Source organism: Ascaphus truei, chromosome 1 (genome assembly GCF_040206685.1).
Source record: "Ascaphus truei isolate aAscTru1 chromosome 1, aAscTru1.hap1, whole genome shotgun sequence".
NCBI lineage: Eukaryota > Metazoa > Chordata > Amphibia > Anura > Ascaphidae > Ascaphus > Ascaphus truei.
The window spans coordinates 464,674,545-464,694,045 of NC_134483.1; the positions used below are offsets into that span (position 1 = coordinate 464,674,545).

At 48.0% G+C, this 19,501-nt stretch overlaps 1 protein-coding gene across 4 annotated transcripts in view; it reads left to right on the top strand.

Moving 5' to 3' along the window:
- NMU (neuromedin U) overlaps positions 1-17,895 on the top strand; it is a 100,898-nt gene extending 83,003 nt beyond the window's left edge. For all 4 annotated transcript variants that reach the window (XM_075578545.1, XM_075578535.1, XM_075578563.1 and 1 more), the window contains 3 exons: positions 1,376-1,429; positions 12,418-12,456; positions 17,529-17,895. In XM_075578545.1, coding sequence (XP_075434660.1) covers positions 1,376-1,429; positions 12,418-12,453 — 90 coding nt within the window. In that variant the 3' untranslated portion in view covers positions 12,454-12,456; positions 17,529-17,895. The remainder of the gene's footprint in view (positions 1-1,375; positions 1,430-12,417; positions 12,457-17,528) is intronic.
- Positions 17,896-19,501: the final 1,606 nt, after the last annotated feature.

A 19,501-nucleotide genomic window follows, 5' to 3' on the forward strand; every position in this document is an offset into this window, starting at 1 on the left:
TCCCGAAATAGGTAACGGACCTTATTTCCCATCTTCTTAACGGTTATCCTCAAGGCTAATGATATGCAAAAGTAAGGCCTGTTAGCAAAATGACCAACGTATCATTACGTGGATGAACGGTGATTACCGTAGCCTAAAAAAATACACAGCACATGTGCATGGGGAAAGAACATTATTAGTGAATGTTAGTTGGTAACGTGTTGCATATTACGTACGACTATTATGTACTAAAAAATATATTTTTTTCTTTTTTACACACATTGCCTGAACTGTGTAATTAAATATTATTTTGGTTACTCCTGTCTCATTGAAAATAATTTTCTCATATATAGATTAATTCTAGTAAACTCATATTTTATACCATAAATTATATATACAATAGCACGCCACATAAACATATAACATTCACTTCCATCATTAAACAATATATTTATAGTTAATCCCTTACAAAAAAAATAATATTAATTTGTTGCTGTTTCAGCCATTTATATGTTCCACAATATATCTGGCCTCTGTGACCCAGCCTTCTGATTTTTTTCTTTAGAGACATTACAAATCATAGCCACATGAAAACTAATCCCACCAGTAACATACCTCACTCTCTTATTTGTCTAATTTTCATTTTCAGATTTGGCTGTTTAGTCATTAGGTAGCGTTTCATTTGATATTCCTGCCCCACTTGGAGAGTAAAATGGGTGTAAAGTTACTTAGTACACACCACGTGTGGAACCAGCTGAAAAAGAATGTCTGGTGACCCAGGGAACATACATCATCTAGAACCGCAAAGGTGATTTAACCAGTGCTCTAATACTTTGAGTGAGGCAAAGATGGATAGCACAAATGTAGAAATTTTGCTGTTCATGTCCATCCACCCCGATACTGGTTGGAAACAAATGGAAACAGACATGTAGAAGTAGATGGTACGTAATGGCAATGTGGCCTATACACTGCAGACATTTTCCCTCTTTGCTCCAAAATCATAGACTCTACAACATCTTAATCTTGGATCTAATTCTTTCTAATTGTGTCTTCTTCTTTTACCCCAAAGCATTCTTCTGTTGTTTTACTGTATCCTCATTTTTGCTAAAATGTTTCCCTACATATGTACTGCTCATTCAGTCAAAAAAAAGTATTGTTTCATATTTTTGACCATACTCCGACTGACAAATATGAACCGTGCCCTTCTGTTGGAGGTTTTGGCATAACTTCACTTTGTGACCAAGATGATCCTTCAATCTATCAGTCCTGACTCACAATTTGAACATGCTAAATAGAAGCATGATATTTGAAAAAAATAAATTGCAAAACCAGAAATGCCCTGTACAGTGTTTGTCAATGAATTTCCTGTAATTCTGCATTTTTTTTTCCATTTTAGGAAGAAGTTCAAGGACCAGGTGGTGTTCTAAGCAGAGGTTACTTTTTGTTCAGGGTACAATATTTTTTATTTATTATTGTTTAATTAAAAAAATACATATTACAGCACTTTTGGATGTAGCTTTCAAGTGATTAGTGATTAGTAATGTATTTGCAAATATTGTAATGCTTTGCCACTTTTTCCTTGAATACCTATTTGTTGGTTGTTTCTTGTTTCTGATTTCTACATACTTATTTCTGGTAAAGGTCACTTTTGTCAATGCCTTCCCCTCAAAGTGCCGACAGTGTACTCACAATTACAATATGGCAATAGCGTAAGCAACATCAAATGGCAGACTAAATGTTCCAGAGATACGTTTACGTGAGACCTGTTATTCACAAGAGCTTGCAGCAATGGTAGGCACATGTGACCCTTGAGCACTAAAAATGGCTACACACAGGGCTGCCGACGGGGGGGGGGACAGCCGGGATTGCAGTTGCACAATCAAGGGGCCCGGTCTCCCTGTCGGCAACACTACAGTTTCCTCTCTGTGCAGGCAAGCCCTTTCCTGGCTGCCGCCATTTTCCCTCCTGCAGGACTCTCCCCTTCCCTCGGCACCGCCCATCTGTCCCTTCCTCCACTGGCTTCCGCGGGGCTGCTGGTCTCTGCCTTGAACTGGCCATGCTGCTCCAGCAGGCCCAACCAAGGGCACCATGTAAGCCCACATGCCCCAGGCCCCCCTTTATAGCACCCTCTCAGGCACCTTACCCACCCAAAGGGGGGAGAGGGCTTATTTGTATGTGTGTTTGGGGAGGGTGGGCTTATTGTGTGTGTGTGCCTCTGTGTGCCACTGTGTGTGTGTCAGTCTGTGTGTGGCGGTGTCACTGTGTGTGTGTATGTGTGTGTGTGTGTGTGTGTGTGTTACTGTGTGTGTGTATTGGGGAGGGAGGTTATTGAGTGCAGGGAGGGGAGAAAAATACATGGGTGTGGGAGTGTAAGAGAGAGACGGGAAAGAAAGGGTAACGGGGAGTGTAACGGGGGGTGAGAGTGAGGAGGTGTGGGAGAAGGGGGGGTGGTGTGTAAGAGAAAACGGGAGGGGGGGTCTCGCAAGGCAGCCGACATGTGGGTGAGGGACCCCAGTAGAAACGTTAGTCCTGTGCCCTGGGAAAGCCGTCTGCGGCCCTGGCTGCACATTACCTGTATGTATGTATGTGCATATAATATACAAAGAGCTCGACAAATGAACTCGCCCACTCGTCTGGGGCAAGAGCATTTTGCCCGCTGTTGAGTGTTACCAGTGGCGTCTCCTGGCATTCTCCTGCTTTCCCCTACAACTTGCGAGTGTCTCCCCTGCATCTCCTGTAAAAATGACTGCCGTGTTGCTATGACAACAGGAAGGCTATGTGATGTCGCGGCGTCAAGTTGCCATGACAACCTGGCACCACGTCACGTAGCATCATTTGATGCTGCGCAACCATTTTCACAGGAGCTGCAGGCAAGACACTCGCAAGTTGCAGGGGAGAAGCAGGAAAATGGTGCGAGACGCCGCCGTACCCTGCTGCAGGTAAGACTCGTGAGGGGGGTGAGTTTTTTTGGGGGGGTGAGTGACTTTTTATTTTGGGCGGGTGTTTTCTTTTAGAATTTGTCGAGCCCTGTATGTATGTATGTATATATACACATACACACACACATTCTCCGCGCTCTGGTAAGCTGCATAATGCCGGCACGCTAGGGAATAATTTCCCACCCTCTTCCTACACTGGTAACTGGTACCTAGCACAGGAGAGGACCGTCCCAATATTTCAGCACACATGAAGCAGCTTAGGAAACAGTGAGCTCTGATCTTCCACAGCAACATGTCTGCACTTGGGAGAGAGGGCTGCTGGAGCAGCCAGTGGTTCAGGGCTGCAGGTAAAGCCCCCAAGGACCACATGCAGCCATGGGACACCTATTGCCCACCAATGGTTTACAACCTGAGCAGTGTAGTGTTATATAAAGGCAAGAGGGTAGCAGATAAAGGGCAAATGTTTGAACATTGTGAGATAGTTGAGAATATGATTTCAGTGGTGTAAGTTAATTATGTCCAGGACGGAACAAATGGAAAGGGAGGACAGATAGAAGAAAAACGGTGGCATTTGTGAGAAGGCTACTGAAAGGATTCTTTAAAGATGGTGTTTTTTTGTTGTTGTTTTTTTTAAATCTTTTTATTAGTTTTTGAATAACATGAAACAATAAAGATGGTGTTTTTAACGGGAAGTTAATTAGGGGTTGTAGTATATTGCAATGCGGCTTCTTTACTGCGCATGTTATCTTGTCAAAGCACAATGTAACCTGCACAATATATAACACAAGGGCCGTCCAGAAAAATATATATTACATTGATACAAATTATTATACTTTTAAATGAAAATGGGTGAGTAGCTTGGTGGTAAGACCACTTCTTTTGAACTTGGTAAATCTTGTTCAAACCCCGGTGTGTGTGCTTTATGATCTTGGGCCATTGAATTTATCTCGTTGTGACTGCAAAATTGTAGGTACAGAGCTGTTTAAGATAATTTTTATAGGTATTAAATATTGAAAACACCTGCAGAGCAGTTGCTCTCAATATTACTTTGAACCCTACTTATTACACTCAAAAAATAAGTTTATTTCTACTTGTGTCTGCATCTAATGTAATAAAGTAATTAATCAATGTGACCCATTCAATATGTGCATTAATACAATTTGCACAATGACAAGTGATTAACTAAGTTGCCGATCGATCCGTTCTCCTGTAATCGATCACTGAAGATTCGGCTCACGGTTCTTTATATCACTGTTAGGGCTGCAGAAGATGATGTGACCAGGCAGGCACTAGATACAATTGGTGCACTGCTAGAGAGAGGGCAGGGCTCAAGAGCCAGAGCCTTTTTTCAGAAGAGGAAGGGGATGTGACTTTGTAAATGGTTGCTATAGAAACAAAAATGCTTGTTACATGGAATACATTAAAAAAAACTTAAAACATTTTTTTTAACGCTACAAGTATTTTCTCATAGTACAGAACTGATTTATCTTAATATATAAAATCGAATGGTTAGTGAGGTTAGTGCTATCTGCGGTGAATCTGATTGGTCCGTGACTCATTGGCCAAGAGGTACGCCCCACTGTGACATCACCTCCTTCACTCTCACACACTTGCAGTCACACCACACGCCCAGAACCTCACACACACACACACACACACACACACACACCTCTGAGTCATGCTGTCACCCCTGTGTACCTCCGACTCATGTACACACACACACACTCCACACACACTCACACTGACCTGTCATCCCACATCTCAGTCATGCTGTCACCCCTGTGTACACACTGTCATCCCATAGCTGACACTCATGCTTACTCCCCTGTAGCTGACACTCATGCTTACTCCCCTGTAGCTGACACTCATGCTTACTCCCCTGTAGCCAGAACTGTAGGCACAACGGACGAAGCGCACTCCCTATAGCCGCGCACATTCAACCGCGACACTCCCTGTGCACATGGCCGGCCATATGGCCTCCTTCATATGCACATGCCCGGACTAACCGCCGGAACAACCGCACTCCATATAGCCGCGCACATTCAACCGCCATTCTCCCTCTGCAGTCGCCGGCCGACAGTCCCTGTGCACATGGCCGCCCATATGGCCTCCGCACACACACGACGACACTCCCACGCACGATCAAGACTGCCTTACTAAAAACACATATATTCAAATATAAATATATATCAAAACAATGGCGTGCATCACTACGCACTTTACATTTTTATTACAACAATGCCTGCCCGTACCTTCACCTACGCACTCTTTATTTACTTTCTAAAATGGCCGCCACACGAACTTACAACATGTACCTTACATTGACATTATACAATATCCCGCTTTGCCAATGTTACATTATTTCCCTTAATAACATTATTTTATTACTTAACTTTATTAAATCGCCGCAATACTACATTTAATTTACATTATTAAATGTCCGCATTCACAATATGTGTGTTTAACATTAACAAATGACCGGCAGCCTTCACCTACGCACTCTTAATTTAATTTCAAAAATGGCCGCCACACACACTTACAACATCTACATTTCATTTACATTATTTTATTCCAGCCCCCCCTCCCCCCTCTCCCCTCTTACCCGACCACCAAATCACACTTTCCCCCCGCTCCGCTCCTTCCCGCCCGCTCCGCTCCTTCCCGCCCGCTATGCAATGGACGACTTCACGGCCACGCCACCGCTCCAGCACCACCACTTACTTGCCCAACACTGCTCCGCTACTTACTGGCCGCTACTTACCGCCCTTCACCGCCGCTCCGTTTCTTAACGGCCGCATTCACTGCCGACAGCTCCAGCCCCCACACGGCTCTGAGGGGGGTGGGCTCTTGGCCCCCCGCCAAAGCACGCTCCCCATCCCCGAGATCGCTCCTCCGGCTCTCTCCACCTCTCCCTGCAGCCACAGGGAGGGGAGATGCGTGCGCCTCCGCCGCGAGCCTGCTCCCCGGTGCTCTCCCACTTCCCCCCAACCCCCAGAGCACGCTCTCTCAGGATCACCCCCACACACACGCCGCTACCCCCCCTTCACACACGCCGCTTACCCGCCTCACCATCCCCGACAACGGACACCGCCGAGGAGCACGAGGTGGAGGAGGAGAGCGTCAGGGAGGTGGTGCCGCGCACTACCTCCTCTATGCCACCGGGAGCCGGAGGAGGCCAGGAGTGGGGAGAGACAGACTGGTAGCCCGAGGAGGAGCGCGCCAGGCTGCCAGGTGAGGAAACGCAGGGGGAGGGAACCCTGCCTTCATGCAACCTCCCCCCCCCTGCCTTTCATGCAACCTCCCCCCCCCTGCCTTTCATGCAACCTCCCCCCCCCTGCCTTTCATGCAACCTCCCCCCCCCTGCCTTTCATGCAACCTCCCCCCCCCTGCCTTTCATGCAACCTCCCCCCCCCTGCCTTTCATGCAACCTCCCCCCCCTGCCTTTCATGCAACTTCCCCCCCCTGCCTTTCATGCAACCTCCCCCCCCTGCCTTTCATGCAACCTCCCCCCCCCTGCCTTTCATGCAACCTCCCCCCCCTGCCTTTCATGCAACCTCCCCCCCCCCTGCGTTTCATGCAACCTCCCCCCCCTGCGTTTCATGCAACCTCCCCCCCCCTGCGTTTCATGCAACCTCCCCCCCCCCTGCCTTTCATGCAACCTCCCCCCCCCCTGCCTTTCATGCAACCTCCCCCCCCCTGCCTTTCATGCAACCTCCCCCCCTGCCTTTCATGCAACCTCCCCCCCCTGCCTTTCATGCAACCTCCCCCCCCCTGCCTTTCATGCAACCTCCCCCCCCCTGCCTTTCATGAACCTCCCCCCCCTGCCTTTCATGCAACCTCCCCCCCTGCCTTTCATGCAACCTCCCCCCCCTGCCTTTCATGCAACCTCCCCCCCCTGCCTTTCATGCAACCTCCCCCCCCCTGCCTTTCATGCAACCTCCCCCCCTGCCTTTCATGCAACCTCCCCCCCCTGCCTTTCATGCAACCTCCCCCCCCTGCCTTTCATGCAACCTCCCCCCCTGCCTTTCATGCAACCTCCCCCCCCTGCCTTTCATGCAACCTCCCCCCCCCTGCCTTTCATGCAACCTCCCCCCCCTGCCTTTCATGCAACCTCCCCCCCCTGCCTTTCATGCAACCTCCCCCCCCTGCCTTTCATGCAACCTCCCCCCCCCTGCCTTTCATGCAACCTCCCCCCCCCTGCCTTTCATGCAACCTCCCCCCCCTGCCTTTCATGCAACCTCCCCCCCCTGCCTTTCATGCAACCCCCCCTGCCTTTCATGCAACCTCCCCCCTGCCTTTCATGCAACCCCCCCCCCTGCCTTTCATGCAACCTCCCCCCCCTGCCTTTCATGCAACCTCCCCCCCCTGCCTTTCATGCAACCTCCCCCCCCTGCCTTTCATGCAACCTCCTCCCCTGCCTTTCATGCAACCCCCCCTGCCTTTCATGCAACCTCCCCCCCGCTGCCTTTCATGCAACCTCCCCCCCCTGCCTTTCATGCAACCTCCCCCCCCTGCCTTTCATGCAACCTCCCCCCCTGCCTTTCATGCAACCTCCCCCCCTGCCTTTCATGCAACCTCCCCCCCCTCCCTGCCTTTCATGCAACCTCCCCCCCTCCCTGCCTTTCATGCAACCTCCCCCCCCTCCCTGCCTTTCATGCAACCTCCCCCCCCTCCCTGCCTTTCACGCAACCCCCCCCCTCCCTGCCTTTCACGCAACCCCCCTCCCCTCCCTGCCTTTCACGCAACCCCCCCCCCCTCCCTGCCTTTCACGCAAACCCCCCCTCCCTGCCTTTCACGCAACCCCCCCTCCCTGCCTTTCACGCAACCCCCCCTCCTTGCCTTTCACGCAACCCCCCTCCCTGCCTTTCACGCAACCCCCCTCCCTCCCTGACTTTCACGCAACCCCCCCTCCCTGACTTTCACGCAACCCCCCCTCCCTGACTTTCACGCAACCCCCCCCTCCCTGACTTTCACGCAACCCCCCCTCCCTGACTTTCACGCAACCCCCCCTCCCTGACTTTCACGCAACACCCCCCCCTCCCAGCCTTTCACGCAACACCCCCTCCCTGCCTTTGACGCCCCCCCCCCCTGCCTTTGACGCCCCCCCCCCCTGCCTTTGACGCCCCCCCCTGCCTTTGACGCCCCCCCCCTGCCTTTGACGCCCCCCCCTGCCTTTGACGCCCCCCCCTGCCTTTGACGCCCCCCCCTGCCTTTGACGCCCCCCCCTGCCTTTGACGCCCCCCCCTGCCTTTGACACCCCCCCCTGCCTTTGACGCCCCCCCCCCTGCCTTTCATGCAACCTCCCCCCCCCTGCCTTTCATGCAACCTCCCCCCCCCTGCCTTTCATGCAACCTCCCCCCCCTGCCTTTCATGCAACCTCCCCCCCCTGCCTTTCATGCAACCTCCCCCCCCCTGCCTTTCATGCAACCTCCCCCCCCCTGCCTTTCATGCAACCCCCCCCCTTTCCTTTCATGCAACCTCCCCCCCCTGCCTTTCATGCAACCCCCCCCCCCCTGCCTTTCATGCAACCTCCCCCCCCCTGCCTTTCATGCAACCTCCCCCCCTGCCTTTCATGCAACCTCCCCCCCCTGCCTTTCATGCAACCTCCCCTCCCCTGCCTTTCATGCAACCTCCCCCCCTGCCTTTCATGCAACCCCCCCCCTGCCTTTCATGCAACCTCCCCCCCGCTGCCTTTCATGCAACCTCCCCCCCCCTGCCTTTCATGCAACCTCCCCCCCCTGCCTTTCATGCAACCTCCCCCCCTGCCTTTCATGCAACCTCCCCCCCCTCCCTGCCTTTCATGCAACCTCCCCCCCTCCCTGCCTTTCATGCAACCTCCCCCCCTCCCTGCCTTTCATGCAACCTCCCCCCCCTCCCTGCCTTTCACGCAACCCCCCCCCTCCCTGCCTTTCACGCAACCCCCCCCTCCCTGCCTTTCACGCAACCCCCCTCCCCTCCCTGCCTTTCACGCAACCCCCCCCCCCCTCCCTGCCTTTCACGCAAACCCCCCCTCCCTGCCTTTCACGCAACCCCCCCTCCCTGCCTTTCACGCAACCCCCCCTCCTTGCCTTTCACGCAACCCCCCCTCCCTGCCTTTCACGCAACCCCCCTCCCTCCCTGACTTTCACGCAACACCCCCTCCCAGCCTTTCACGCAACACCCCCTCCCTGCCTTTCACGCAACCCCCCCCTGCCTTTGACGCCCCCCCCCTGCCTTTGACGCCCCCCCCCCCTGCCTTTGACGCCCCCCCCCCTGCCTTTGACGCCCCCCCCCCTGCCTTTGACGCCCCCCCCCCTGCCTTTGACGCCCCCCCCTGCCTTTGACGCCCCCCCCCTGCCTTTGACGCCCCCCCCCTGCCTTTGACGCGCCCCCCCCTGCCTTTGAGGCCCCCCCTGCCTCCGGCCAACGCCGGGTATACACACACACACCTCTCCTCCTCCCCCCCATCACAGTCACCTCCCTTCACCGGCATGACCCCCTTCCTCCCTCGCGCCATCCAATTGAGAAGATGGCGTCACCCGGAAGTAGAGGTAGGTGTCGCGTGTGTCGCTCCCCCACCTCCCCCACTTCACCCACCTCACCCCCCCCGCTTCACCCACCTCACACCCCCCCCCCCACTTCACCCACCTCACCCCCCCCCACTTCACCCACCTCACCCCCCCCCACTTCACCCACCTCCCCCAGCACGCTCTCTAAGGCTCAACATCCCGAGGAGCAGGAGGAGGGCGGCAGGGAGTTAATACCTCCTTTGTGCCACTGGGAGTCGGCGGAGGCCACGAGGGGGGAGACAACCAGTGGCAGCCCGAGGAGCGTGGCATGCTGGCAGGTGAGGAAATGCAGGGGGAGGAATCCATGCCTTTGACGCACCCACCTTGCCTTTGACGGCGCCCCCCCCTTGCCTTTGACGCCCCCCTCCCCCTGCCTTTGAGGCCCCCCAGCCTTTGACGCCCCCCCTGCCTCCGCCCAACGCCGGGTATACACACACGCACACACCTCTCTTCACACCCCCCCCCCCATCACACTCACCTCCCTCCCCGGCGCTCATTCACCTCCCCTCCCCGGCACTCACTCCCCCTGCCTTTCACTCCCCCCCCTCCCTGCCTCCGCGTCCCCCTCCTGTCCACTGTCGTCGTCCCCCTCCTGTCCACTGTCGTCGTCCCCCTCCTGTCCACTGTCGTCGTCCCCCTCCTGTCCACTGTCGTCGTCCCCCTCCTGTCCACTGTCGTCGTCCCCCTCCTGTCCACTGTCGTCGTCCCCCTCCTGTCCACTGTCGTCGTCCCCCTCCTGTCCACTGTCGTCGTCCCCCTCCTGTCCACTGTCGTCGTCCCCCTCCTGTCCACTGTCGTCGTCCCCCTCCTGTCCACTGTCGTCGTCCCCCTCCTGTCCACTGTCGTCGTCCCCCTCCTGTCCACTGTCGTCGTCCCCCTCCTGTCCACTGTCGTCGTCCCCCTCCTGTCCTCTGTCGTCGTCCCCCTCCTGTCCACTGTCGTCGTCCCCCTCCTGTCCACTGTCGTCGTCCCCCTCCTGTCCACTGTCGTCGTCCCACTCCTGTCCACTGTCGTCGTCCCCTCCTGTCCACTGTCCCGTCCCCTCCTGTCCACTGTCCCGTCCCCTCCTGTCCACTGTGCCGTCCCCTCCTGTCCACTGTCCCCGTCCCCTCCTGTCCACTGTCCCCGTCCCGTCCTGTCCACTCTCACCCCCCCTCCTGGCCACTCTCACCCCCCCTCCTGTCCACTTTCCCCCCCTCCTGTCCACTCTCCCCCCCTCCTGTCCACTGTCCCCCCCCTCCTGTCCACTGTCCCCCCCTCCTGTCCACTGTCCCCCCCTCCTGTCCACTGTCCCCCCCTCCTGTCCACTGTCCCCCCTCCTGTCCACTGTCCCCCCCTCCTGTCCACTGTCCCCCTCCTGTCCACTGTCCCCCGCCCCCCCACACATGTCCACTGCCCCCCCTCCTGTCCACTGTCCCTGTCCCCTCCTGTCCACTGTCCCCGTCCCTCCCCATCTCCTGTCCACTGTCCCTCCCCCCACCCCCCCTCCTGTCCACTGTCCCCCTCCTGTCCACTGTCCCCCGCCCCCCCACACATGTCCACTGCCCCCTCTCCTGTCCACTGTCCCTGTCCCCTCCTGTCCACTGTCCCCGTCCCTCCCCATCTCCTGTCCACTGTCCCTCCCCCCACCCCATCTCCTGTCCATTGTCCCTCCCCCCACCTTTTCCTAGCGGGAAATTTCACTCACGGGCAACGCCGGGTCTCTCAGCTAGTTAAAAAATAAACACATGTAGGATATTGCTTGAACTGCATCTTTAATGCGTGCTGGAAAATATTTTAATCCTATTCACTTGACTAAAGATGAACTCTTCTCCAATGCAGAGAACAAAGCTTCACAGCATATTGACTTATATAACTTCCCATTGTAAATGTGTAACTTTTCACATTCTTCCCAATAACCACTCTGAAAGTTATTCACTATTGCAGACAGGGCAAAATAGGTTTAACGTATTATGATGCATGACAAAGTCGTAGCATTTCACACACAAAACCATTTGTCATTATGGATGCAAAGACATTACAAGTTGGAGAGACAGGGTGATCCAATCCAGAACAAAAAAGTCCCTTAATTTTGACTAAGAAGTTTAAAGAACAGAATTACAGCAATCTGTTCCACTGCCTTTGGTCCATTTGTCACTAATATTGTTATCAGTCTTTGTGAGCATTGTATTTATAGACTTGTTATGTTATTTTATTAAAATAAAATATATCACATGGCTCATATAATGATGAATTTATAGAGTGTCTCCCCACACATTCTAGGGTTGAATGCTCTCTGTTGCACTGTGCATCCTCGATGTAAATGCATCATAAAATTGTAGCAGCTGTATTGGTCCTACAGGAAACTCATCTTCACGTATGAGAATAATTAATCAACAGGAAAGGAAACTGGTGAATTAGGTAGTGTCATTGTGCAACTCTTAATCTTTTACACTAGAATCCATTGTGCTGACATTATTTAACAATACGTAAAGCTCCTTTGGTAACACGTACTGTATATTTTGAACTTTTTGAAGCGTAATCAATGTTTTGGGAGGGATATGACTTTTTTTCTGAAAACATTCAACTTCTGAAGTAAGCTTGTTCTTCTTAGTCTCACTTGTATGTCCTCCACGGAATGGAGGCTCTGCCTTCCCCATGACTTCCCATATTTTCACTTAATATACAAATTTATTAACTTGTAGCCACAGTCATACACTTAGAAGTGGGTGGTCACAAGGTGCTTGAGACATCTAATCACCAATTCTTATTATATTCTAGTTCCAAATGTCTAAAAAATGAATGTATAAATAACTCATACGCATACCTGTTACACTAGCCCCATTAAAGGTATGAAATCCTGTAAATACTGATAATTAAAATTGTATATGATTCATAGGTTATGTGCCTCATTAAACAGGTACCTGTCAACTTTTTGATACCATTCCTTAGACATTTTTATTGTTTTTCAGCCACGTAATGGCAGGAGAGCCGCAGGTTTCCGCTAAAAGGTATTTATTTCATATTCTTGATTAAAGCATCTTTATAATAATCTTCTTTATCCACAGTTGTACTGTTTTTTTTGTTTTTTTACTAATGTGAAGAAGGATGCTTCTGTACAGTATAAAAATAAATAATTTCAAAGACAGCCTAGCATTTCTCGATCTAGCTACTACGCCAAAAGCATTTTAATATCATTGGTCTTCACTGGCTGTGTGCTGTGTGACATGCACTGTACATCAGGTAGTGTTCCATCTTTGTATATCCTATCTGATGTACATTGTGTGTCTTTCAGGCAGTGCTTTGGTTCACCATCACTGAAAGAGCTTAATTTCTTGGAGACTTTAGGTCCAGCACTACAGGGGAGAATGGACAACTGAAAACAATAAGGGCTACAATAAGTGTACAGTTTACTCGATTTAAGGCTGTTTCCTCAGAAATAAACTGTTTTGAAAATTACATTTTACTATGATTGCGGGTAGTTCTTATAGTACAAGAAGCATTGTCTTAGTTTCTGATATGGAAGAACTGACTTATCTTGTAGTCAATCAAAACATTACAAATAAAAACATAAGTGTGACATATCCATTCCAAAGAGTTATTGTACACTTGTAAGAGCACTCCATGTTACCTCATTTCAAAGGCCATCAGTTTGTCCAATTTATTGCAGCTGTAAGATTTACTGACAAGACAAAATGTGAAGCGTCACATACTAAGCCAAGGGAGCATAAACCAAAGGCGGGTTCTAGGCAAAAGATGACAAACAATCCTGTTAGTCTCTCTCTGATTTTCTTTATAACTTTATTTCCACTTTTCTTGTCATCTGATGTCTCAGATCTATGGTTCTTATAAAGAACATTATATTCTACTACTGAGTTTGCAGAGTGCACTCGCTCATTCTCTAGTTTTGCAGTCTGTCTCGCAGGTGAGGGTTGGATGATGTCTAAATGTGTAGCTGGGACAGCAGGCTTTTAGGGTTAGTACTGTTGTAATGTTTGCAATGCATGATACTGTATTCTAAAGCCAATAGTATTGGATTATTTACTTGCTCAAGGACTACTGCACTAGATTGAGCATTGCTGAATTAAGAGGTTGCTAGTTCTGTGGGATTGTATCACTAGATAATTTCTTGAATTTAGGGATCATAGGGGTGAACTAACCTGGAAATGAGAGGTGACCTGACCTTAAACGGATACGCTGCAGGTCTGAAAGAGAATATTTATGTGGGATTGATTCAGGAATCATGGACATGATACTGATTTGGGCAACAGCTAAAATACTGGAGAAGTCCATCTTTATGAGCCTACAGTATATTCAATGTCTGTCTGAAGCAGCCAATCACCCTGCCATCGGCTGAAATCTCTCTAGGCAAAACTGTGAAAATATTAGGCGCTCCTACACATACAAATAGTGCCGTGTTATATCCAAATAATAAAATTATACACTATTTTTAATGATAAATATGTGACTTTATATAATAAATAATGTGACAAGTGCACAGTGAAAAATATAATAAGTATTTGCAATTCCCTGCTCAAACACACTGGTAGGGACTGTCCCCGTAGGTCCCTATAGATTCAGGATTTCTGCAATACTCCAGGGGGAGCATGGGATAAATGCATAAAAGATAAAGAAAAAAACACAACTTAGTGCAGATGTTTTCAATTCAGTGAGTGGATGCAAATCTTGGCTCTTATGTTTTGCCTATGTAACGGGTATTCCCCCACCCAATCGCATATAGTGTCTCCTAGGGGAAATGCTGCTCTGGTTACAAGGCATAATAGTGTGGTGCACCTGCTGGCTTACAGGACTCCTGAGTCTCCCACTTGATGGTATTAAGGGGAAGGTCAGGACAGGCTTCTGGGGACATACCCAGTACGTACTCTCTTTCAGCACCTCCATCTATTGCAGGCCCCAGGGTATGGGGTGGAATCCCTGGAATAGAACGTCCCACTCAGGGATGAGAGATTCCAGTCTTCTTTATAAATCAGGAACACTTTATTTCCTCTGCAGCACACTGTACAGCATACACAGTCACAGCAGTACTTCTCAGGAGTTCTCCCTCAGGATGACCCTAGCCTTTCACTCCCAGTCATGGCCCTGGAAGCAGGCCTAGCTCTTCCACTACCCCCTATCAGAGTAGTGGGAACAGTCTACCAGCCTCTCCCAGGGGGAGGGCCTCAAGTCTGCCAGGTCCCTGACAGCTCGGTTAGGTAAAACTCAGCTCCTCTCAGGGTAGGAGCAACTAACCGAAAACAGGAAATGCAGCTCATTTAGTAAAGATCCAGTAGCCCCACCCCTGTACCCTTGACTGACACAAGGCCTGAGCACTACCTTCTCTGACCAACTGAACTACAGTGAGTAGGGAGAACCCATTTTAACTCCTGGCAAACCTGCCCTTACCAGGGATTATTGCACAGGAGGACAGAATAATAGCCCAAACCTACCAGGGCTATACCTACTTACAATGTAAGCAAAACATAAATTAGTGCATATCACAAACGTTGCAATCTTTCTGTAGAATCACGAAGTTGGTACCTCAGAAAAAAAAAAAAGGGACCACCACAGCTCGTATATAAAAAAAAATGTATGTGGGCTCCAGGAGACAGGTCGGGACAGCTGGGGATCCAGCACCAGTACAGACAACACACGAGGGAGCGGTGGCGGTGAGATTATCGTGACGTGGAGCCATCTGTACACTGATTGTGTCATATGCTTTTACATTTTGCACACATTGTAAGTGCATTTCTAACTTTTGTTTTATACATACATTTTTTTTTATATACGAGCTGCACTATGGTCCCTGCTTTTTTTTTTTCTTTTATTTCTGAGGTACCAACTGTGATACTACAGAAAGATTGCCACGTTTGTGATATGCACTAATTTACCTACTACATTGTAAGTAGGCAAAACATAAGAGCCAATATTTGCATCTAGTCACTGAATTGAAAACACCTGCACTTAGTTGTGTTTTTTCTTTCTTTTTTTATGCATTTATCCCATGCTCCCCCTGGAGTATTGCAGAAATCAGCTGAAATCTGCCATTGACGTAAATACTGTACAGTATCACTGTTCAGCCAATTGTCTGCCATTGCTTAAATATCACTGTTCAGACAATTGTGTTGCGATCAGTCACATTGGACCTTTTTGAAGTAGGGCTGTCTATGACCAACAAATCTGGTCATGGAGTGTTAAGTTCATTACTACAGTCAATTGTTTATTTATTATTATTTTTTTTTAGACTGGCACCCGGATTGGTATAATTTTCTTATCGTCTGCCTGAAACATTTTACTGGGGATAGTTTTGCTGTCATCCCATTGCACTGCTGCCTTATGCTGCAAGATAGACATAAGAACATTAATATTTCTGCCTTAAAACAAAGAGAACGTTTGGGTGTCCTGCTATGCTAAAAAGAAATGTGCCAATCTTGTGTATCTTAAGAACAAGATCCCACAGGAACAGTTGGTTGCTCTTGAATTTATAGTAGAATGGTTAGTGTTGTTGTTCAAACAGTAGAAAAATAATATCCGCCAAAGGGGGGGGGGGGGGGGGGGACTGTTCATAATAAGCAAACAAAAGTTGCTTGGTAGAAATGAACCTTTATTTTGTGATTAATACTTTAAGATGCCAGTTTTCTGTACCATGGGACAGGCGTCTGGATGCAGTTCAGCCTAAAGATGATATTTTTTATATATGGCTTTGTTTACTCTCCACCAAATGTAATCAAACTGTCCGACATAGCAGCATAGGAGCTTGCTGGGGTTGTGTGTGTATTTCCCTGAATACAGCATTGTTATAGATTTGATATACTAATCGTATTCTGTTATCGGAGTTCATCATATAGAAGTGACAGTATGTCTATTTTTACCTCACTACCTTTTCAGTAATATCAGAAAAAGGATATAAGAAATAAATATGCATAATGTAAAGTTGTAGAGAATCAAAGCTTCACTTTGTGAGACATTTTTGTAAATACTTCCTGGGGCTTTACTTAGGCCAGTATTCAGTATGCTGCTTCCCAGTGCTAGAGGAGTCCAGCTCTATTCAAATGAATGGAATGAAAATACTCTCCAGCACAGGTAGCAGCTTCACATATCATATTGAAAAGGGGCCTTATATGCACTCAATACAGTGGTGGGTTTGTATTATCTTTTTTACTCTCCGTAAATGTAATTATACCAACTATGAAGAAATGTGTATATGTATACTGTGTGTGTGTGTATATGTATACTGTGTGTGTGTGTGTGTGTGTGTGTATGTGTATGTGTATACTGTGTGTGTGTGTGTGTGTGTGTGTGTGTGTGTGTGTGTGTCTATATATATATATATATATATATATATATATATAAATCCCTTGCTGCAGTGGAAGTGCTGTATGCTGGGTGATGATGGGGAAAGGCGGGGTTGCAGACCTGCCTAAGACATGCAGATGAGCACACAGTTGTATTTGCATATTTTCTTTCCTGTGGAGGGTTTTTGTCACTTTTTTTACTCACCATAACTTAACTCAGTATTATGGTGTGTGTGTGTGTGTGTGTGTGTGTGTGTGTGTGTGTGTGTGTGTGTGTGTGTGTGTGTGTGTGTGTGTGTGTGTGTGTGTGTGTGTGTGTGTGTGTGTGTGTGTGTGTGTGTGTGTGTGTGTGTGTGTGTGTGTGTGTGTGTGTGTGTGTGTGTGTATATATGTATATATATATATATATATCAATCAGCGCTACCATGAAAGCAAAGGCATTTGTATAGTATTGGTGCACGCTGGTAGATTTAAGAAATAACTTATCCCTTTGACTCATATTGGCCTTATTGGCTTATTTATTACAGTACAATGGTGCAGATTCTGCACTGAATGTCCTGTTGACTTGAATGGGACTTCCCAATGAGGGAGCACAGAGTTGGCGCTGTCGCAATTTATTAAATAAGCCACATAGAAGGATTAGCAAAAACATGGTGCAAGGTGTACACTATGTAAAATGATATTTGTTGTATTGCCTTTATAATTTGAAAAACATTCAATGTCTTGTTTATTATTTGAGAATATAACGCTTGATATTTTTCTGAATTTAATTCCCCATTTCTAATGTGTAGGTGGGCTGAGACAAACAAAGAGAAATGCTGAAGATCTGCAGAATAAATGGATATGCTGTTTTCTTTACACCTGTATAATTCTTTAAAGTTCACTATATAATGTAAAGGTTACTTTCCTACATTTTGTTTTTTTTTTGGCTAAGCCTGCCAAAGTTTTCTTAATTTCTTGAATATATTAAAAGCATATTAAAATGATTATACTGCTTTCCAGTGTTATAATGTTTATATTTATTGTGTGTAATAAAAATATGACTGCTGCAGTTTTAGAGCCGTGCATGCAGATTACTTTTATCCTGAAAGTCTTGCTAAACAGATTTATTTTGTCTTGTAAATAAAAGCACCTCAGAGTGTTGTTTTTAAGACAGATTTCCATCTGTTGGACTGACTCTTTCATTCACATGGCATGTTGACTATTTTATTTCTGTATGAACATAAGTTTGCATTGCTACAAACTGCGTATGCACTACTTCTAATGAAAATGAGTAATGGTCGCCTTTTTTTTTGTTGATTGGAGGGATTTAAAGTACAGTACTTAACTATATAGCTTTCTGTCTTAATAATAATAATAATAAATTGTTAACTATTATATAATAATAATCTACAATATTATTTCAAATGTAGACCCAAACGCTCCATATACTGTAGCACAGGGGTGCGCACACTTTCTGCGCTGCGGCCCGTCTGTTCAGCCCCATTGCTCGCGCCCTTAGGCCGCGGGCATGGTGCGTCGGGCCGTGCTGAGCCGTGCTCCTGCTCAGCCTCCCTTGCTCAAGCTGGTGCTTTTTTGCGTCCTGGCAGGCGAGACAGCGAGCGTGCTAGGTGGCGAGGCGGGGCTAGTCCCTCGTTCCCATTGGCTGTTAGTGGTCACGTGACTGGCCCTCTGCTCCTGTAAGCGCGAAAACTTAATTTAATATGTCGGCTGCAATTCAGCACGCCTCCGCACGAGCCTGCTAAAGCCACACACATACAAGATGCAGGAGGTAAGTGTGCTGGCTCAGCACGGTATTTTTTACTATGTCCAAGGCCTTACCTAGGAACCAGCGTCAAATAACGCTGCAGTGGTCATATGATGTTATGTCACAGTACCCCGCGGCATCTTTTGATGCTGTGACGCCATAAGCCAAGGTAAGTTACAGAGGCCTCGTGCGCTCCCCGGCATTTAATTTAAATGCTTTGGGGAAGAGAGCGGGGCCTCTATGACCGCCCCTGCTGTAGCACAGCAGCAAATAACATGAAATGTCCACACTGCTTTGTATATACTGTATGCCCAAATATTACTGGCAAAAGAATTATGCTGCAGTTTCAAGGGCAGTTGGAAATGTTATTTACAGCAGATACTCCACAATAGACACATATTACAGGAAAAAGGGAAAAGCAACACATTTAAAAAAAATTAAAAAAATTTAAAAAAGTACAACGCAAGAATAATTGGTATTAATTCAGAAACTCAGTGTTTGGTCCCTAAAGAGTTGCAGTAGGACAAACGGAATTTAACCAGTGAGACACTGGGTGTGTGCCAAAATGTATATGCAGCTGTTGCCACCATCCATGGACATGCATTGGGAAGAGAGGACTTTTCAATATCAAGATGTCTGCCTAATAAAGTGGGAACCTTGGGATATCTTCCAAAGGGAGCATATGATAGTCTTCATATGCCAGAGTCAGGGAGGAGTTGAGCATAAATATTGCAAAGAATAAAACTGTCAGAGTAGTGAGAATACTTGTGCACTCTGAGTCAATCAATAGTACCGTAATTTCCGTCGTATAATCTGCAGATCATGTGTTAAAAGTGAGCAAATAAAGTGCTATGGATTATCTGCAAAAACATTTTTTTTTTAAAGTATAAAACTAACATCTGAACATTGATATGCATTTTTTTTTGATTATGCATTGGTTTTGAATAAAAGTAGAACATCTGAAGATTACTGGTATTCAGTAATTTTTTTTTTTCAATTTCGGCTGCAAATATATGT